General features: G+C 36.1%; 1 protein-coding gene across 1 annotated transcript; it reads right to left on the minus strand.

Moving 5' to 3' along the window:
• Positions 1-1537: 1537 nt before the first annotated feature.
• Positions 1538-23037, minus strand: MTNR1A (melatonin receptor 1A). Its single transcript, XM_072625668.1, has 2 exons — positions 22125-23037; positions 1538-3675 (listed from the first exon to the last, which is right to left on the minus strand). Exons 1-2 carry the CDS (start codon positions 22375-22377, stop codon positions 2807-2809), a joined length of 1122 nt encoding a protein of 373 aa, XP_072481769.1. The 5' UTR covers positions 22378-23037; the 3' UTR covers positions 1538-2806.
• Between the last annotated feature and the right edge of the window lie 252 nt (positions 23038-23289).

Genomic DNA, 23289 nt, shown 5'->3' on the forward strand with positions numbered 1-23289 from the left:
CAACATGTTGATGAACCACCGATCTGTTGATGTGGACATAATTATAGATCACTGATCACTTTCTCTGGTGTACCTCTTCACTTATTTTAAAAAATCCTCCACACAGAGTCTGCTCAATTTACGGAGTCCATGTATTTATCCTATATTGTTGCTACGTGAATCATCCACATTGTTTTCCAGGCGTATGTGTCCTTCATGCTGTTTATACACCACAAAAACATAATTGTTCATATTATGCTCCAACTTCCCTGTGGCTTCCCTGGGTCTTTTCATTGACCTGTGGGTCCCCACAATGTTGATTCTTCTATTGCTACCATATTCTATGATTAGCAACTATATATTTTCAAGAGCAGGTGAATACTATTGTTAAAAAAGACAGCTAGGAAAAAAAAATTGGGAACAATTGAGAATGTTACATAATTTCTTAAAAACAATTCAGCCTGCTCTCCCATCATTCTGTGCCTACTTCACAGTTCTTTAACAATGCCTTGCCCCAGACAGACTGAAGGACCAATTCAGATGGCTACATGTTACAATCTAATTGAATTTTGTAATCTAGCAGTATGTATGTGTGTGTATCTATATCTATCTATCTATATCACTATTGTTCATTTGCTTATTTATTCCTGGGTAGATGACTGGGCTCATCTCTCTTAAGTGATGCGAGATCATTGATTCAAGGGAACATGTGAAATAATTAGTTGTCTCTAAAATAGCCTAAATACTTTGTACATTCAGACACAATTTTAAAGCAAACTCTTCATGGTATTTCAAAGATTGTTTAGCAAACATTTCACTCTCACCAAATGTGTAAACTTTCTTGCTACAAGTTTATCAAACCTCTATTATTACATATAACTCCACCAAAAGTGCAATATTACTAGGGGAAAAGGGAAAAATATCTGAACTCATGATTTTGTTATATGTCTTTTAAAACAACTGGTTTCACTAATATTTCTAAATTAATTGCCTGACTGATGAAATCTCATTGATGGCAAGGATTATGATGTATTTCTCTCTGTAAACCCAGTGCCCAGCAAAGCACGTATTAGGTGCTTAATAGCTAAACCAAATGGAATAGACTATGACATTATGTATTCATCATATTTCTCCCTCTTTCTTCTTCCTTCATTTCAAAATTAACCATGTCCCTTTTTTTGGAAGAAATATTTAGTTAGGTAAAAGTTAGTCAAGTAGTGAGCACCTGTCAGGTATTATTTTTTTTTAAATATAAGGAAGGAAAATATTGGTTGTCTATTCAGTTAGATAAACTCAGTATTTTTGTTCTAAAATTGTCTCTTGAATCTGACATAAGATTCTTTTTCTTTTTAAATTTTTTTATTTTATTTTTACCAATTACATCTAATAATTTTTAACATTCATTTTTTCAAAATTTTCAGTTCCACATTCTCTCCCTCCCTCCCACTCTTCCCCCATCCTTAAGAATGCAAGTAATTTGATATAGATTATACATGTGTAGTCATGCAAAACATATTTCCATAATAGTCATGTTGCAAAAGAAAACACAGACCAAAAATTTGGAAAAAAACAAAAAAAATTTTAATTTAAAAGTTTGCTTTGATTTGCCTTCAGATTCTATCACTTCTTTCTCTGGAGGTAGATAGCAATGTTCATCATAAGTCCTTCTTAATTGTCTTGGATCGTTGTATTGTTAAGAATAGCTAAGTCATTCACAGTTGATCATTGTACAACATTGCTGTTACTGTGCACAATGTTCTCCTAATTCTGCTCACTTATGGTGACACTCATGGTACATCAGTTCATATAAGTTTTCCCAGGTTTTTCTGAAAGCATCCTACTCATAGTTTCTTATAGCATAATAGTGTCCCATCACAATCATATACCACAATTTTTTCAGCCATTCTCCAGTTGATGGATGACCCCTCAGTTTCCAATTCTTTGCCACCACAAAAAGAGCTGTTCTAAATATTTTGGTACATATAGGTCCTTTTCCTCTTGGTTCTTTATCTCTTTGGGATACAGACCTAGTAGTAGTACTGCTGGGTCAAAGGGTATGCACATTTTGTATAGCCCTTTGTGCATAGTTCCAAATTGCTCTCCAGAATGGTAGGATCAGTTCATAACTCTGCCAACAGTGTATTAATGTCCCATACACCTTCCAACATTTGTTGTATTCTTTTTCTGTCACATTAGCCAATCTGATAAGTATGAAGTGTTACTTCACAGTTGTTTCAGTTTGCATTTCTCTAATCAATAATGATTTAGCGCATTTTTTAATTTAGCTATAGAAATTATTGATTTTTTCTTCTGAAAACTACCAGTTCATATTCTTTGACAATTTATCAATTAGGAAATGACTTGTATGAAGTAATAACATTTTGGAAGAAGCATAAGCACTTTTTTCAGACTAAAAACAGGGTATTTTAAGTATTGTAAGACATTGCTAATTTTCAAGTCTCTTGCTTCTTCAGTCTTGATTTACACAGGGGTGAAGAACCTGTAGCCTCAAGGCCACATGTGGGCTTCTAGGTCCTTGAGTGGGGCCTTTTGACTGAGTCCAAGTTTTACAGAACAAATCCTTTTATTAGTGGGATTTGTTCTGTGAAGTTTGGATTCAGTCAAAGGGACACACCCTTGAGGACCTAGAGGGCCACATGTGACTTTGAGGTCATGGTTTCCTCACCCCTGGTTTATAAATTTGATTGACATACAGATTCTTTAAGGTTTCCTCAGTCAAGGATCAGCTTCTCAAGAAAATACTTCACTATGGCTATACACATAAAATAAAATAAATAAATCCATGAGCAGCACAAGGTTCTTCTTTTCACAGAAAGTCCACTTTGATTTGATTGTTATTGGTCATCAAAGGAGAGGGTTTGCTTTTCATTCTCTCTGGCACATCATTAGAGCTATCCACAAAGAATACTTTTGCTGAGCAAAGGGACATTATAATTCTTCTGTACTCTCTTCTGAAATTCTGGTTCAGTAATCCATATATAATGGCATTAAGGCAGCTATTAAAATAGGCCATGTAGTAACTGGACACAAACAACCACTCTGGAATTCTGGGAATGATCTTGACAGGATTGATAGCCACTGCAAGACCTATAAAGTTTAAAGGACCCCAGCAGATGGCAAAAAGCACAAAGACCACAAACATGGTGACAAAGTTCCTGAAGTCATGCGGTTTCAGTTTTAGTTGGCTGTCAGGTTTCACCCTCCGTCGTATCTGAAGGACAAGGATCCATATTCTCAGGTAGCAGAAGGTAACGATGATAATGGGAGTGATGAAATGGAAAGTCACAATGGTTATTGTATATGCAGAGCTGACCGATTGTGCAAATGTGCAGGAAAAGACCCTGGGGTCATACTGGAGTGATCCAAGCAGCAAGTTGGGCACAATGGCCACAAGTGTCAGCAGCCAAATTATTACCACATAGCAGAGGGAGTTCTTGTTACTATATAACTTGTCATACTTGAAACTATGGCAGATGTAGCAGTAGCGGTTAATGGCAATGCCAGTGATGTTGAATATGGATCCAATGACACTCAGACCCATGAGAAAACCACTAATTTGGCAGTGCAGGTATCCCAGGTTCCATCCATTGTGAAATATAGATGTAAGGACCAAGGGGTATGGGTATACTGCCACTACCAAGTCTGCGATGGCCAGGCTTACCACAAATATGTTGCCTAGAAAAATAATTACAAAATGTATTAATTTCACTCTTTGCATTAATTTCATTTTTGTTATATAGGCATTTCTGAAATTTCACTTTGCTGAACAGCCAATGGACTCTTAATTATTTTGACTTCAAAACAGAAATATTTTTCTCACTTCATAAAGAAATATTAATATACTATTCACTTCCTACATTGTAATTTTAAATAAAACTGTTCTTTCAACCAGTCAAATTACCAAAAAGATGCTATATATAGAACTACACACAAAAATATGTGATTTGAAAAAAATATGATTTGAAGAAATAAGAACAAGAATATTAAGAGAGTGTACCAAAAAAATAAAAATCAAGTTCAGCACTACCGGAAATAAACTATCTCCAGAGGAGTAGTTCACCAAAACAATCTCATGTTGGAAACAAAACTAAAATGCATACCTGTGGAAGAGAGAACAAGAATTAGAAATAAATGTTTACAGCAATTTAGAATACAAGCTACTACCAAAGGAATTCCTTATTTGACAAGAGCTTCTGTGTAAAATGGAAAGCAACTTGGTGAAAAATTAGTCCAAATCAGCATCTTCTATCTTATATCCTAATAAATTCCAGCTTACCAAATAATATAAATGCAAATGTCACAACATAGAAATTTCAAAATGAAAGATTATGTATTTCAAAATTATGGATAGGTTAACAATTCATAACCAGACATTGGAAAGAAGAGAGCCCAAAAGATAAAAAGAGGCAATACGGATTACAGAAATATATTAACTTATAAACTGGTTACATAACATTTAAAAGCTTTTGCCTAAATAAATGAACTATAAACATACCATTACAAAACAACTACAAACATAAGAAAATACATGAAGTGGGAAAAATCCTTACATTAAATATTTCTTATCCAAATCAGACACCTAAGACCTATAGAGAACCGATACAAATGTCATTACTTACTATATACGTAAATACATTCCCTCCTGATGTCATCCATCCTCTTTGAGAACAAAGGACAGACAACAGTTTGTGAGTAGTAGTAGCTGCTCCCCAGAGACCCAAATGGCCAATTCCAGTTGGGCAATGCTCCTTTTATCCTTCCTTCCTTCCTTCCCCATCTTCCCTCCCTCCTTTTTTCCTCTTTTCTTTACTCTCTACTCTCCCTCTGTCCACATGGGAAATCCTAATGGTGAGGTTATGAGACCTGAAACCCTTAAAGGAAAAGACCATGTCTTTGAAAGCAAGCCAATCCCTGAATTTTCCCATACATTTCAGCAGCCCAGACAACTGGCATCTTGTCCAAGGCATCTGACCCACCTAGACATTTAACAGTCCTTTCATAGTCACTCTTGTCTCCCCTAGGCTATTTACCACTCCTTAATCCCATCTAGATCTTTTCACTGTTACCCACTCCAGGCCACCTACCACTCCTTGATCCCATCCATAAATTTTTGCTGTCCTTTTTTTTTTACATAAGTACCAGTCTCACCCCCTACTAAGTTTCAGATTCACTAGGAATCTAGTGTGCACTGTTGGTATTGCAGTAAAATGCCCTTTTTCTAGAAAAAAGGTTTGAGTGCACAAATTCTTTCAAGGTGGATGCCAACCTATATGCAGACAATTCAGGGTTCCCAGCACCCCTTATATGTGGATGCTCTGCCAAAAGGAACGTAAATTTTGATTGCTTAAACCTGGTAAGATGCCTTGAGATTTATGGACTAGATTTTTTTTCCTTTTCCTTATTTATTCTATCATCTAAAAAAAAAGTAACTGGGGCAATTAACTCTTTTGTCCCATGTACTTTCATTTATGATTTTTTGGAACGGAGCACTGGAAAACCAGACTTTGCTAACGCTCATTGGGATTCAAATGGAGCTAACTGCTTGGCCATGCCTTAAACCCAAATCACTTTGGCTCTCATTGATTGGTCAAAAATAGGTCCTACAAGCCTCACTTGGTAATTGTTTGGATTTTGTTTACTCAGAGTAAGCGTAAATACCAATTGTTTCTGTTCTGGTCCGAAACACTGAGGATCTTCCCCTCCAAGTTTGATTCCTTTTTTTTTTTTTTTTTTTTGAGTAGGCAAACTACTCAAATTAAAATGAAAGTCAGGTTTTGCTTCACACCCATCAAATTGGAAAGATGATAAAAGAAAGAGCCAATATTGGAGAAATGCAGGAAGTCAGAAACACTAATAGATTGCTGTTATACCTGTGAATTTGTCCAACAATTTGGGTAATCAATTTTGAACTACGTGAGAAAGTCAATAAACTGTTAATACTCTTTTATATTGAACATAAATTCCAAAGAGGTAAGTAACAGAAAGACATATCTAACATACACCAAAATATTCCTAGCAGCATTCTTTAGAGTCCAGTAGCAAAAAACAAAAACAAAGAAAATGGAATCAATGAGGCCACTCATCAACAGGGAATGGCTAAACCAACTATAGTATATGAATGTAATATAATTTTATTGTAAATGTTCATGACAGTTAATGTGAGGAATTCAGAGAAACATGGGGGGCTTGTTCAAAGTGATATCCATCCAAAAAAAGCAAAACAATGTTTACAACATCTACAAGAATGTAAATAAAAAGAACTCTAAAAGGAAGTCAAAGACTGAAAAACTGTCATGACCCATAATGGCCCTTAGAGAAGAGGCTGGGAAACAAACTTACATTTTAATAGTGACATAGAGGACTGTGGATGTGCAATGTTGTATACTGTTTCAGACATAATCACAGTATCAGTCAGTTTTGCTTAAGGGTTTTTCATTATTTAAATGGAAGGATAATTGGTTTGTTTTGGGGAGGCATCTCTGGAAATTTCTTTGTTATAAAAGAAAATGAATGATTAAAACTTATGATTTTTAAAAGATATGCAAAAGAATACAAGGTGAAGATAAGCCTGAGGACAAATATATACTAGGAGTGGAACAATTTAAATAAAGTTAACTCGAAAAGGCAACAAAGTTTTGGATAAATAAAATGGTCAATAATAATAACATGCTGCCAAAATTAAGAAACATGTCTTTCTTTTCTGTTAATCATTAAGGTGAGTTTTCAGGAGGTTGGGGGGAGGTAGTTTGTAAAGAGATTATCTTGGGGATTTATTGGAAAATGTCTTTTGGGTGAAGGCAGTGGCAAGCAGGTGACATCCTTGATTTCTCTCGCTCTTCCATGCCATGATGCTACCATTCTTCACCTTGTCTCTGTAGAGATTCTGCTCAAATACTGCTTTCAGCAGATCTTTCCAAATTACCCAAGATATCTCTTCTAAGGTTACCTTGTTTCTCCTCTGCATATATCTTGCATCTATTAGGTATCCCAAAAGTCTTGGGTGGAGACTAAGCTTTAATAGCTTAAAACTGCCCTAAGACTTTTGGGATACCCTGTACCTATTTATGTCTCTCACCACTACTTAGAATGTGTTCTCCTTGAGGGCTAAGTCTTTCATTCTTGTATTTGCTTTCCTACCTTAGGTATAGAGGTAACAACAATGAAAACAACCAGCAAATAAATCTTCATAGGAACCAGGCACATTAGGTAAAAAAAGAATCATGTCACTTTCCGTATTGGCAGAATTTATAAAAATCTGACATCTGTTCACTTTGCATAGTTACAGAATTTAAAACAGAAAAATTCATCAATGTAAAAATATTTGTTAAGTACCTACTGTGTGCAAAGCACTACACTAGGTGTTGGGCATAGAAATGCAAAAGTCAACATAGCTCTGCCCTCAATCACTTACAATCTAACTAGGGGAGTATAACATAAACAAATGAGTATACTACCAAGGAGAACATTACAGAGATAGTGGAGAAACCTAGAGTGATCTAGCGGTTAAAAAGATGAACTTTACTACTACCCTTTATCCTTAAAGCCTCAATTGGATAATTTCACCAAACCAATTTTTTTTTGAAAAAGTACATTATAACATTAATAAGTATAACTAACTAAAAAAGTGACTTTCCCCATCTAAATATACTTTTCAATAGAGCTCTCATAAAAACACACTTAAAAAATTCATCCTCTTGAGACAAAATAAAAGTGATGCTATCCATACCTCTTCTGCCAATTAGCTTTAATTACCAATAAAATGATTAGCTATAATTTAAAATGTACATGTATAACATAACAGTGGATGAAGTTTCATGTGCTTTTTGAAAAAACATGGAAATGATAAAGAAATTGTGTTTTAAAAGCACATTCTCTTTGGATCACAAAATTCATACCCAAACTTCACCATGTCAAAATAACCGAATGCAGATTTATAGCAAAAAAAATAGTTTTCAAATGCAATTATAAATAATGTCACAGGCAGTGTGCATGACTTTCATCCTCTTTATTATGTTCCATTTCATAACCATCAATTATGGTCAATTTCTATTCAGATTATTATACTAATAGAGCCATTAATATAATTGCCTCTGAACTAATACACTTCTTCAAAAGTTCAGAGGAAATTGTAAACTACGGAGCGCACATAGAGACACAGAACAATGGCCATCAGGAAGTTCAGTTCAATGCTCTTTTCTTGACCTTTACCGTTGCAAACTGGTTCATCACCTTAGCACTCATCCTACTGACAATGAACCTCTCTATGCTTAGTCCAGATAGTCCCCAGGTAATATTTATAATCTCTTGTCAGAATCTTTCCTGTCAGACCTTATGTTCTATTAGCCATAGCCTTTGAGAACACAGGGTCACCTCCATGATATGATGGGGCATAAGAGTAAGATTTCACTGGCTTGTTCACTGTGATTGAACAATTAAATGGTAGGAACCATAAGGAACTTCATCCTGGCTACTCTGTAAGGCAGCCCTAATCCTCTGCCCCAACCTCTAATAGATAATCTGTCTTGTTTGAAAAGATCTCCAAAAAGAAAAATTCTACAAAATGGCTCCTCTATTCATCAATCATTGTTTCCATTACTAAATATTATTTTTCAATTAACTTTTATTTTTTTCTCCCTCCTAATCCTATCCATATTAAAAATAAAAAGAAAGAAAAAAAGATGAAGCCTCTGTAACAAATAAGCATAGTCAGAAAAAATTTCCAAATGAGCCTTGGCCAAAGTGTGTGTCTCCATCTGCATATGAGTCTCTGTCAGATATCAGGAAGTAGGTAATATCATCATGCATTAGAAACCATAGCTGGTAATTGCATGGATCAGCATTCTTAAATTTTTCCTTAGTTGTTCATTTTTACAATGTTGTTATTTCACTAAACCATTCTAATATCAAATGTGAAGATGCATACATTGCTATTATTATTATTTGGTCAGACCTTGATTTTATTGACATATAGTCATGCAGGGAAAGCGTGAATGACTATGATCAGAACTAAAAGCAAACAAATGAGAGCTCACTTTAAAAAAAAAAAAGTGTCTGCACTTCTACAAGAAATAAAACTGAGAGGATGAGACCAAGGTGCTCTATGTCAGATTCTGAAGCAAAGATTGCTTTTGCCTTGCTCTCATCAAATAGACTATAGCTCTAGTTCTTCCTTCAGATATGTGCATTTTCCCCCACATTAGAAATGTCTTTTAACCTCGCTGCTCCCTCTAGTTATCATCCAATCTCTCAACTACTTTTCCAGTGAGGAACCCACAACCAGTTGCCTCCATTTCCTTCCCATCTATTTCATCTTTAGCCCTCTGTAATATGATAGAGGTTCCTCTACTATCTTAATGAAACTGAGGTAATATATTGTAGAAGTTCAGGAGACTAAAAGTCAATATGAACAATTTCCTGTATTCATCCTTTCGCTTTTATTTCCACCGTAACACCCTAGGACATGGTGATTATCATAAACCAAGACTAGAAAATAATCTCCTGACAATTTTTCCACACTTTATTCTGTCCTCTGCTGGTCTCTCCACCATATTGTTGCCAGAATATTTTTTTTTCATACACACACACACGTATATAATGTTTCTCATATATACATACACATATACACACATATGTATGCATATGCATACATATGTTTTCTATACATACATATAATAGTTTTTCATATACAATACATATATACGTGTGTGCAGGTACATGTATGTGCACACACATATATATACACATACACATATTTACTCTCTTACAAGTTAAGAAAAATCCAGTAGCTTTCAAACTGGTCTATCTAGAATAGTACATAATGCCTAATTCCAAGGCTTTGCTCACAGTGTTCTGTTGCCTGCCATGCCTGCTTCAATTAGCACTTGTTAATTACCATCTTTCCTTTAAAACTCAATTTAACTGCCCCTCTTCCCTGAAGCCTTCCCTAATTTCTTAGATTTGTATTGACTTTCTTCATCTCAACTTGTGGAACACTTAACATTTCCACTCTCTATGTGCTTATGTAATATTGTGTATTATAGGGGTTTTATGTGTGTTTCAGTTACCTTCCTCTAAATTTAATGAGTATATGTACCCTTTAATCAAAAGTTGTGCTTATGGAAGTGTTCTTTGTTACAGATGGCACTTAATAAATGTTTGCTGTTCATTGTTGATCTTACAGGGCAGAGAAAACATCAAATAGATAACATAGATGCTGGATAGGCTTTGATTGGATTAAACAATCACAATATCAATTCTTGAAAATTTGATCAAAAATATAATTTTATAAAAATATAATTTTATAAAACCATTTACAGTTAAAATATTTAGGAAAAAATCACAGCTGAATCTTTTCATGCAATGAAGAAGGCAATAATTATAGAAATTATATTCACATACTAATATTTAGAAATGGATATATCTTTCTCTAGCCATGAATAAGGTTCACTTCCAAGTCATTGATTGTCAATAAATCTAAATCCAGCCACCATGTGGTTGACCTAGAGATCAAATCTGGATTTGGTAAACAATTAACAATAGGCTATATTTCTACAAGGATTAAATGAGATAACATTTATAAAGCATGTAACACAGTACCCAGAGTATAATAAATGTCACTTGCTTAGAGTTACACAGCTAGTAAGTGTCTGATTCAAATGCAGGTCATTTTGACTCCGAGTCCTTTGTTCTGTCCATTGTGCCAGCCAGTTCCTTGTTCAGGTACTAAAATAATAGGAAAATGTGAAAGCAGAGACACTGTCAGTAAGAGGTGAATGTTAACGCAAAATAGAAGAGTTAGAGAAAGATTGAAGTGAGGTCAACATTGTCCTGATTTTCCAAAAAGTGGAGTTATTCTTGACTCCTGCGGAACATTCTAAGAAAGATCCTGAAAGTGATGGTTGGCAACACTAATCACCCAAAAAACAGAGAAGGAAAAAGTAATGCTAGACAAACCTCTTCACTTCTTTTTCAGTGGGACTACTAAATGGTTAGATGAGGGGAATATGTTTGCCTTTGATTAAAGCTGACTTCTTTTGGGAAAAAAATATAAATTTATTTCCATGACTCACTGTTTAGTAGTAATTGAAAAGTTATTAAGAAATCAATCTAAAGTAGTCCAAAATACTTTGTAATCCTAGCAGCTTTTAGTTATAACCATTCAGATACATTAGAAGCTTGCTATCAAAATTACTAAAAATGTATTGCAATTACCTAAAAATTGACTTGTCATTTTCAGTAATACCTTAAAGACATATTGGTTATTTTAGATAAAAATAATTCCTAAGTACACATAGAAATTAATAGCAAAATTGACTGTTCTCTATATGAACAACACAAGAACAGATGCATTTTATAAGAATTTATTCTTTCTAATAAATGGAATATATTATACATAGTATCATGATAAATAATACATAAGTAGGCAATGAAGTAAGTAAATGCAGAACAATTTACACAATGACCACAAGAATGTTAATAAATATAGCTTTTGGATAACTTTATAACTGAGAAATATGATAACTAATCATTACTTCATAGGGCTTGTGGTAAAGTACGCTTCCTACTCTAGAGATATGGTGGGATATAGGCACTGAATAAAGTATGCATTTTCAGATACAATGTGTTAACTTGTTTGCTTAATAGCACTAATTTGTTACAAGGAGAGGTACCCTTTTGAAGGAGCATTGGGAAGTGAAAGTAATTTTTAAATCATAAATTCACACATTTTCAAGTAATACATGAACAGCTTTATGAAATAATAATACATACAAGCAGTACATTATCAAGTATACAACAGCCTTAAAAGCAAAATGGGCAGCCAAAGTACACAGTGGTTAAATACAAAAAACCCTGAGCTAACTCTCAAAAGATCCAAGTTCTAGTCCTAGCCCACCAGTATGTAGCTATGAGATCTTGCACATCTGTGCCTCTGCAAAGCAAGCAAACAGACTAGATGATCACTAAGATCTTTCCCGGCTCTAATGATCAATGGATAGAATAGTGAACTTTGAGTCAAGATGATCTGCCTTCAGTTCCTGCCTCAGACACTTGCTACCTGTCAACCTTGGCAAGTCATTTAAGTTTTCTGTATCTCAGTTTTCTCATCAATACCATAGGAGAGTTGGACTCAATGGTCTTTATGGTCTCTTTCAGCTCTAAATCTATCACTTTATGATCTTTCATAAATAACTACAGGGCTTTCTAGCACTCAAGTCTATGAAAAAAAGGAAATACAAACTTGAAGAGAAAAATAGGAAGGAAGAAAAAATTGAACACAAAATTAAAGAAGTAGGAGAAACCATGACTTGTAAGAGTTAAACTTCATTTTTTAGATGAATACAATGTTGTTGCAAAGGATTCAGGATGGGAATCATAAAACAATAGTTTAATCATGATATAAGAAAAAATTGGGCAGACAACTCTGGGTTTTCAAATTTATTCTAGGAAAATAATGAAAGAGGAAAAACTAGAACAATTGTTGTCTTAGATTTCAATTACTTATACGAAGGGTCCCAGATAATTTTATGAGGAGTTACTGGTAGGTCATGAAAGGTAGCAAGCAGTAGCAGATTAGACTTGAAATCAGGAGACCTAGGTATAAATACCACCTCAGATAACTACTAGCTCTGTGACTTTGATCTCAGATTTCTCAATATTATTGATGGGCTCAGATTCTCTGTGCCTCAGATTTCTCAGTATTGATGACTTCTAAAGCCCTTTTGTGGAACAGCTAGGTGGCACAGTGGAGAGTGTCAGGGCTTGGAGTCAGGAAGACTCCTTCAAAATACAAAATACTTCCTAGAAGTATGACCATGGGCAAGTCACTTAACCCTGTCAGTCTCAATCTCCTCATCTATAAAATGAGCTGGAAAAGGAAATGGCAAACCACTCCAGCATCTTCACCAAGAAAACCCCAAATATAGTCATGAAGAGTTGGACGTGACTGAAAACAACTGAACAACAACAAAGTTTCTTCTAGCTCTAAATCTATTATCCTATGGTGCTTCCCTAGCAGTTTCCAGGTTTTTGTTGCCATCATACCCATTCTCTAGAGAGTTCAAGGATCTCATCAGAGAAGGGAATGTATCCAGACTCCATCTCCATTGATTTCTCCATTCTCTTTTCCTCATGCTCTCTAACACTTCTCGCCTTCAAGGATTTAACTGTAAGCACCCACACTTCACATTACCATAGTGATTGGGGCAGCTAGGTGCAGTAGATAGAGTGCCAGTGCAGGAGTCAGGAGGACCTGAGTTCAAATCTCACTTCAGACCCTTGACACTCACTAGCTGTGGGACCTTGGGCAAGTCGCTTAACCCCAACTGCCTCATCCTGGGTCATCTCCAGTCATCCAGATGAATATCTGGTCACTGGATTCAGATGACTCTAGAGGAGAAGTGAGGCTGGTGACCTGCACAGCCCTCCCTCACTCAAAACAAAGTCAAGTGCAAGTCATGTCACCATTTCTCTGATGGCATGGTCTTTTTTGGCAATGAAGGATGAACACACTGTAGTGATCCCAGAGTTTTGAGGAAATAAAAGTATTGCATTATCATGAAAGTACTTTTTCTTCACTTAGGCCAACCAGTTACCTGCAACTAGGAAATTTGGATATGCTAAAATTGATATGTTATTGGATGAAAAATTATGGACTGAAGATTACAATATTTAGGTGAGCCAGTAATACATGACACATACAGTGGGCATGAGCAAGTGGTAACACATTAAAAGCAAAGTGTTATAAAGAAGAAGCTATATAAAGAAATATCTGATCCAAAAAGAAGATGGGCTAGTCATAGGAAAAGAGTGAGGGATAAGCAATGAACAACTGAAATTCATGATGTATGAGATGTCAAAAGAATCTAAGACCCCAGAAGATTGGGGGGACCCCAAGTGGCAAATATACAAGAGGAAAGGAATAATAGTCATACTGGAGGGGCAAACAGAGAGGCCCCATGATCTCCATTATTGCAAGGAAGATTCTTGTCAATGAGTTCACAGTTGCATGTGAGAATTTGTCAGTTGGGAATATGTGACAATAGAGTTAGGGATAGTGAACTGGAATAATTTTATTGACATAGAGAATTCCCAGGTAAGGAAATACCTTCTACCAATTAGGTCACCACCTCCTCTGTAAATTACAGCCTAGAGAGTTGCCTGAATTACTTTGAAACCACATAGCTGTCATGTATCAGAGGTAGGACTGGAATGCAGATCTTCCTGAATTAAAGGTTAGCTTTTGATCCACTATGCCATATTATCTCTCCTTACAATATGTCATTAAATTCTTAATCATAATCATGGCTTTAAAAAATTAGGATACAAGCAGACTCACAATTGAATATGTTGAAAAAGGAAATTAATTTGATTCCTAGTTAAAAAATAATATCTAGCTTCTGCTGAACCACAGAAAATGTATATGACCACAGTCAAATGTATTTGACCAATAGTATTAAGTTAGAGATAGGCCTACATATAAAAGAGTCCTCCACTTGATGATAAGCTCCTTGGGGCTAGGAACATAAATTATACTTCTCTAATATCCCCTGTATAGCTATCACATTAATCAATTAACCATCTAGAATTCACTTCATGTTAAGCACTGTGCTGGAATATTTGAATCAATAAACAGAAAATTGGATCATTACTGAATAACAAAAAGATCCACTTATTTAATGAATCTGATATATTTGGAAGAAGGCAAACTCTCAGATTCTTGAGAGTTAGATTTCCATCTTGGCAACAAATTTATAAGGTATTATCTTCATTCCTTAATAGAAGGAGTAAAGAATTGGTGAGAAGTCAAGCTGCTTTCCATGGTGCTGAAACACAAGCCGCTCAGGTACTTTGACCTCTGCTCAGATAGAAAGATAAACTTTCTAAGATACAGGTATTGCTGTTAAAGATTTGGGTGGTCAAGCCAGGGCAGTAGACTAATGTACTTGAGTTATGGTACAGGCAAATATAGATTATAAGAGCCAAAACTAAAAACTAGTTCTCAGATAAGTAAATGCAAAATACCTATCTGGGGGCAACATTTAGATAGTGATCTTATCCTCTGATAAAGTACCTTTGATTGTTTTTGAGACTTGGTCTTCCTATATTGCCCACGTTGACAGTTCAGCTGCCCCTCATGGGCCAGATCCCAATACTGATGATCATAAAAGATTTAACCTGCTCTGTTTTTCTGACCTGGGCAGGTTCACCCCTTCAACATCTTACCAGGTTCTTAGACAGCCTGGTAATCTTCTGCTACCAGGGACTCATGGTAGTGGTATCAGACTTAGTACAGACATCTCATTATCTTTAACCCTAATATATCTCAGGACTCCTGAACTCAAGAAAACTATCATGCTTAGTCTCCCCCAAATCAGCCAGAATGTTTTTGATTTAATACAGAAAACCTTTGATGTCACCAATTTCACATTTTCAAGAGTTGCCTTAATAATAAAAACATGTATATAAATTTTATGTATACATATGTACATATTTAATATATTTTCAGGCTGATTCATGTAAAATGTTTTCCTTGAAATGTAATTTTGTAATTAGTGAAAAGAAAATGCTAATAAAAAAATTACCTTTAATAAATTTTCCACTGGGTATGGCTTCTTGGTTTGTTTTTTCATTGAACACAATTCATAACAGAAGGCTCCTAGAAAGTAATTCCTTTCTCATCTCATGCTGTTTATAGGGATCAACGAAAATATCACTGAATTTTTCAAAAGTTGTTACATCTGATTTCACTGAACAAATACCACATATCACCAGGGTATGGTAATTGATTCTCAATTCTCTCTTGAGCAATTATAGATTTTATGACCACAATTTAAGAAAGAAAAATTTCTATTGTTCAGCAAACTGAGAAATAAAGAGAGCAGGAGGTTGAAATGCCAAGGAAATTGGAAATAGAAATTAAGGTTTCTCTTCTACAAATAACCTCCTTACCCATTTGAAAACCGTCCTGAATCCCAGGTAGTTAATGATATTCTCCTATGCAAGCTACCCTGGAAGTCACAGACCATTACAGCAAATCTAAGCCTGTCAAAGTGTTAAGTTGCTGAATAGATGTGCTTAGATCAAAAATTTCTTTTCATTTTTCCATCCAGTGGTGGCAAGAGAGTCAGTATTATCAGGGAAATCTCTAATGAAAAGGAAGTGGGCCAATCATATAGCAAGAATAAGACATAGTAAAATGATAGAATTTTAGTACTTCAAGATTATATTCATATATTATATTCCTAGTTCTTAGCACATAGTAGGTGCTTAACAAATGAATGAATACAATAGCTAACATTTATATAGTGCCTACCATGTGCCAGATAATGTGCTAAGCACTTCACAATTATTTTATTTGATCCTCACAACACAACAACTTTGGGAAGTAGGTAGCTATTATGAGCTGTATTTTGTGAGGCGAACAGAGGTTAAGTGACTTGTTCAGGGTCACACAGCTAGTTTTACATATAGAGTATTTTACATAATTACACATAAACAATCAATCTTAAAATTTCATGGGGTCAATGTTCCTGGAAAGTAGTGCAAAATTAAAAAACACAAATGTTGATACAGTGAACATATGAGAAAGAGGGGGTTGGGTTCCCACAACCACCAAAAATTGCATCTTTCACTAGAAATTGCTGGAAATATAGTTTTCTGCTTATAATTCTTCACAACAAAACATTAATTCTGATAACTTTTCCTAACACACTAACCATGAAATAATCCATAATAGGCAATCCACAAAATAAATTTGAAAACATAAAAATATTCTTCTCACTAGCAATTCCGTAGAATTCTGTGAGCTTTTGTGTTAAGATCTAAATTAAAAATATATTTCAGATAGTATTCACGTTTCATAACACATGAAATCTAAAATACCAAAAATACTATATAGCAAATAAAATTCTTAAAACTGAAACATTTTTTCACTTGAATCTTATCTTCCACTGTGTCAGATGGTGGTGTGAGGATGTTGTACTGTATACTACATGCTGTAAAACTCTCTACTCTGCCTGCCTCCTGAAAACCAAGGGAGAGGTTGCTGGGACTTTAGTCACTGGCAGCTTCTCAGCATCATATCTGACTCCGTCCTTCATGACTGGTAAATGCTATTGAATATCATGAAGGATGCACCAACTTGAAATAATGCAACAACTACATCTGCTTTGTGGGCTTTTAAGATCCTTAAGGATCTCAGAGTATGGGAGAATAGCAGAAACGAGTTGACATTTTGCCTGGAGACTGTAATAGATGGTAGGATTGACAACCTCAATTTCTCTAGTCAGTTGGTTGATTAGGTCAACAGCAGCTGCAGGCACAAAGTTTATCTAACGCCTTTATTTCCTCACTAAACCACATCACTACCTTGGCATACTCGAGCTTAGAGGCCAAAGGACTTGCACTACACTTTGAGGGCATATTTGTCACATAAAACTTGAGTTTTAAAAATCAAACAATGAAAATGTGCAACAAATGTGCAGGGAGCTCTTCACACTACAATTACATGGTGAACAAACCTAGTGAAGTGCCTAGTAAGATACCAGCAGCTCCAGAAACTTACAGTCATTGAACCTCTTGTTTTTCTCTGCTGTACATAGCTGTGAATGTGTATGGTTGTCAGTGTGAAAATGAAAATGAAGTTACTAATAAAATCATACAAATGTCAAATTCATGAAAGTTAAATCATGTGAATGTTAAGGATTAGCTGTATACATCAGCTAGTAAAAACTTTCCTTGATTTTGGTAGATGCTTTATAGAAGACTTGGGGAGGAGGGAAATACACATAAAGAAATGATCAGGGTGAAAAGTTATAGAGAGAAATTTTGTTCTGCATAGGTCTGACACTGAGGAAACTATGGACCCATCAAATCACTGGGAGAGAAATCCAGACAGACTCCCAGGCTTTCCTTATAATCAATTTGTCCAAGCTGTAGACCAGAACCCGCTATGGGGAGGGGCTGAAGGAAGCAGGGTCTGAGAAAAGATGTAATGGTCAAATTTGTTATATACATTCATGTATAACTCTCACCTAAATTAGATGCATTTTTCTGAGTGAATCCATGTCAAAATACAGAAAAGTGATACCAACAGGGTGAATTTGCTCCCACTAAGTGAATGAAGCCCAGAGATTCTTTGACATAGTTTTCAAAGACAGGGTCAAATCTGAACTGGTAACTGTCAAATATCAAAATTAGCATTGCCTGCCATGGTCACTGTCAATCGATGTAGGATTATGACACAGATAGCTTATGTTACCTCGAAGCTCACTACATTTTAACTTGAAGCATGTAAACTTGGGATTAAACAACATTTGTGTAAAAGTTAAAAGCTGCTTTAATATTTGTTGTATTTCTTAAACTTATATGTTTCCGTTCATAGACGGCAATAAGCCAGTTTCCAAAAAAAAGGTCTGTTAACTTTTTAAACATGGAAAATATCTCAGAAACATTTATACACACTTGAAATCTTCAAAATTCAAATTTAATTGTTCTGCATTTTGTCTCTAATTTTTTAAGTGAAATGATATCCCTAGATTATGGATTAAAAACTAATCAATAGATGATGAGTAAATGTCTGAGGTAAGTTTTGAACCTATCTTCCTGACATCACATCCAATTCTGTAGCTTCTCAGTACTCAGTACATGGTAGTAATGATGATGATCGTTCCTTCACCATAGCAAGGAAATACTATTGATTCAACATCAGTTGGACATCATTTTGACTTTTCTTTTTGGAGGTGTGGAGAGAGATTTAACTGATTTTCAATGACAGATTTTCTAGTTTTAAAATAGACATGAAATTTTGCCACCTTAAGAAAATTTGCATGACTTATTCTGTTAGTTCAAAGGTTTGCTACATGGAGTTTGTAATGCTTCAATTTAAAATTCATTTTTAATTAAAAAACACATGGTCTCATTTCCCATGTTAGGAGAAAACTAAATTTGATTTTTATATAAATTTTCAGGAACAAAGTACATATCAACACATTTATTTTATGTAGATTTTTCTTTATATAATTACAAAGAAACTGAATCCCAGAAAAGTTGTGACTAGCTTAAAGTCGTAGGCTAATTAAAGGCAGAACAAGGTATAGAATCTAGGTCTTCTAGGTCAAGGCTCTCAACTTCAAGGTCTCACACTGTCTTATCCACAAACTGAACTCTTCCACCACCACCACCACCTTCTAGGGAACCCATGGATGCTGGAAAGAAGAGCAAGACTCTTTGGTTTGCATGGAAAGAGAGAAAACTCAACTTGATCCTTCAGTAGAATTTCAGGAACAAATGAACTAAACAATTCTTTTAAAAGTAAAATGACTTACCTCATGTCTCCAAAGGAAAAAAAAGTCAGATTTCTTAGAGGTTTTCCTCTTTTTTCTCTATCCCAAGCCAACCATCTATATTGTCAACACAATAAATCCAGCAGGAATAAAGAGAATGAAAGGCAATAAGGCTTTACATAATAGTCTTTGGTGAGTCACATAAAATAACTACATCTGTCTAAGAACCATATTACAAACTGTCCTCCAGGTGCAGAGGTCTTTTTTATTGTGGCTAGCATTAAAAATGATCATTCCAGAAAACACCAGTGGGATATTTATAGGCAAAATCCCAGCAAGGCAATACTACACGTGTATGTCTGTTATCTTTTCTTATCAAAATGCCATTTAATATTCTTCCTCAGTAGCAGCATTATTGTAATTTATAAAATATTTATCATGAAGCTCCTGAATAAATTGTAATTAAAGTTGGATGGACACAGTTAAAGCTTTTTTTTAAGTTACAATTTTCCATGCGGTCATGTACCTGAGGCAGTGTGGTGTAGTGGATAGAAAGCTTGTCTTAGAACTAGGAAGTCTAGGGCTAGACTCTTGTCTCTGGCACATACTGATATTGTTTCTGGACACTTAATCTCTAGGCCAGAGGTTGTTAACATTTTTGTGTGTCATGGATCCCTTTTGTAATCTGTTGAAATCCATGAACTCCCAAGAATATTGCATAAGTATTTATTTGGTGCTCATGAGGAATCTTTCCCTAGTGTGATAAATCATTCCTATCTGCAAGGAGTTTAAAATCACATTGATACCCAGTTAAAAGAGTATAGTTGGTTTTCTCTTTTTCAAACTGGGTAGATTTCCTGCGGTGGGGGGAACATGGGAAGACATAGAAAAGGACTGTATATTATGAGATGTCTTGAAGCTGTCATCTACACCAGAGGCGGGGAACACATGTGACCCTTTATGTACCCAAGAATTCAACTTCACAGTTTTTATAATTATTTTATCAAGCAGTTTGGATTCAGCCAAAGGCCTGCTCTTGAGGACCTAAAAGGCCACTTGTGGCTTTGAGGCAGCAGGTTCCCCACCCCTAATCTATGCAAATAGAAATCATCCATATCAAAAAAGATTCCATGTACATTGAATAAAAAAACTGTAGGTAACAGTTGTATTACATTACTAATCATTTCCCCTGACTTAATACTCTATCACTCACTGCTGTGAACTCACATAGACCTTTCCCTTATAATTATAATGCAGTCTATGCTTTTTCAACTCTCCCTCTCAGAAACTTTATCTTCCTTCAAGGCTCGACCCAAGTGCCTCATCATGCATGAAGCAATCCCCTTATGTGCCTGCTTACTAGTCCCATCTCCCATGTCAATTTCCTTTGTAGGTGTATAAATCATTTGGATGATTCTTTCACAAATGGGCAAACACTGCATCAGTGTACAATGCCAAAATATGATGCTGAAATACTTAATTTTCTCCAGCTGTTGAAGAGTTTGCAAAAACTCACCTGAAATAAACCATTTATCCTCAGTTGCTCACTGAAAAAGCAGCTATAACTCAAGTACAAAATTATTCTTAAACCCAACATAAAAATGTCTACCTTGACACAACCATGACTGTTTCAAAAGAATAAACCAAAAAGAAACTGATACTTAATTGGCCATATCCATGATGTCATGAATGAATTCTGAGGATTTTTATAGTTCATTCATTCATCCATTGATTTATTCAGTGAATATTTGTTAAGCACTGGGAGAAGACGTGGAAATAAAGAAGACAGAATTTCTGGTCACCATAATATCTGCTGCATTTTCTCTCATATTAATAGTTAAGATATCTAAATATCTTATATTTCTTATATTTATATATAAACATCATATACAGCTCTAAACACATATTTCAAGACAAATGACTAAAATAAAGAACTCAAATTGTGGAAATAGATTAGAGTAAGGGCTCTTAACTTGAGATTCATAAACTTTAATTAAAAATGACTTGATAAGTAATATAACTGGTTTACTTTGCAATCGTATAAATTTTTATTCATTTAAAAACATTAAGGGAAGAGATGCAGTGGTTTCATCAGATTGCCAAAGGTGTCCATGATACTCCAAAAGAGGTTAAAAACTCCTGGTGTAAAGTAAGTTGATTTTAGGAACCTACTGAGATGTGTATCTAATAGTCTAATGAACTCTACAACTTGAAACAAAAGTTGCATTTTAAATTTTCTTTCAGAAAATAGAAAGCAACCTTAGCAAAACTGAATGGTAATTTTTTTTGGTAATCTGAAGACTATATATTGCTTTCAAAAGAGCATTTTAGGTTGGACACTATAAAGAAAAGAATGCTTACTACTAAAATCTATGAACTCTTATGGAAAGTCTTCAGGCAAAATAAATAAATGAGACAGAGTTGGATAGATGATAGATATATAGGCAGATAGAAGATAGATGATAGATAGATAGATAGATAGATAGATAGATAGATAGATAGATAGATAGATAGATAGATAGATAGAGTGATAGAAGATAGATAGACGGATGATAGAAGATAGATAGATGATAGATAGACAGATAACCAAGAGGGAAAAGATGTGTCTCTAAGTTTTGTTCTGATCCAAAAGAAGTTGGGGAGAGAAAATGCAGGGAGGGTAGAGTTTGATTCATTACTGAGAGAGAGTTCAGAGGGAAAGAAGTCTAGGACTGGAACAGGAAGACTTTAGTTGCCTCTCCCGGGTATCATCTCCCCCCTTTTTCACCTCGACTTCTTGTCACCCCTTTTTTCTGAGTTTCTTTTCCCATTCCCCACGTGGCTCCCAAGAGTCATTTTTACCTGCATTCCTCAGCTTCCTGTTCCGATATACCGAAAGGATGACCAGGATGTTGCCCAAGATGTCCACTACAATAGTAAAGATGAGGATGGTCGCGAGAGTAAAAGGTACCCATGTGGGTCGTTTCACGGTGCTCTCGGCCAGGCCAGGATCCTGCCAGGAGTAGTTAAGCAACCTACTGCTATTGTCCATCATTTTCTTGTCCTGAGATAAAATGGCAGGGTCTCCCCCTACCTCAAGCCCCTGCGTCTCCATCGCTCTGGGCTTGGGAACCCCCGGACAACTTTCAGATTTTTCCTACTCCTCCACTAAGCAAATACCCAGTACGGAGAGGGAATGGGGGTGAGGATGGATCGCTTGTTGCACTCTAGGTTAAGACGAAGCAGAAATTAAATCTGGACCCCCTCTGGGGTCCCTCTCCTACCTCTTCTTTCTCCTTAGGAGCTGAAGTTGCACCCCCTTCTGCAGTTCCCTTCCTCCTCCCCGAGGTCCCCCTCCTCCTCTTCTACGGCTGAAGCTGCACCCCTTCTCTCTCAGGATCTACCCCCCTCCTTCTTGGGTTCTGAAGCTGAGCCCTTTCTGAGATCCCCCTTCTCCTTGGGGTGTCCGGCTTCTTTCCCCTTAGGAGCTGAAGTTGCACCCTCCCCTCTGGGGTCTCCTTTCTCATCCCCTGAGTCTCCCTCCTCTTCTGAGGCTTAACCTGCACCTCTTCTGGGTTCTCTCTCCTGGTCTTCGAGGTTCTTTCTCCTCCTTAGGGACGGAAACTGCAGTACCCCTCTGGGTACCCTTTCTCCTCCCCCAGTCTCCTGGCTGTTCCAGCCCTCCAACTCTAGGCAAGTGCCCCCGAAGTGCACAACTGCCCGACTCTGTCTCTTTTTATAGCGTCTCACTCCCGGTCTCCTCGCCCCCCGCTTGCTCCAGGTGACATCTAGCGTTAATGACCTGGTCCTAGCGCTTCAGGGGAACTGGGGACCTCCCTCGGGTGCTGTGTACCATCAGCGCCCCATAGCGGCGATCTCCATCACCAGCAAGAGCAAACAAGGGGAAGGACGTGGGACTTACTGGAGAGCTCGCTTCAAACAGCTTTCTTTTTGTTTGTTTTTTTATCCTATTTATCCCAGGGTATTCTTGCTGTCAAGGGCCGCTGACTCGTCTTTATCCCCGCAG

Source organism: Notamacropus eugenii, chromosome 7 (assembly GCF_028372415.1).
Source record: "Notamacropus eugenii isolate mMacEug1 chromosome 7, mMacEug1.pri_v2, whole genome shotgun sequence".
Classification (NCBI taxonomy): Eukaryota; Metazoa; Chordata; class Mammalia; order Diprotodontia; family Macropodidae; genus Notamacropus; species Notamacropus eugenii.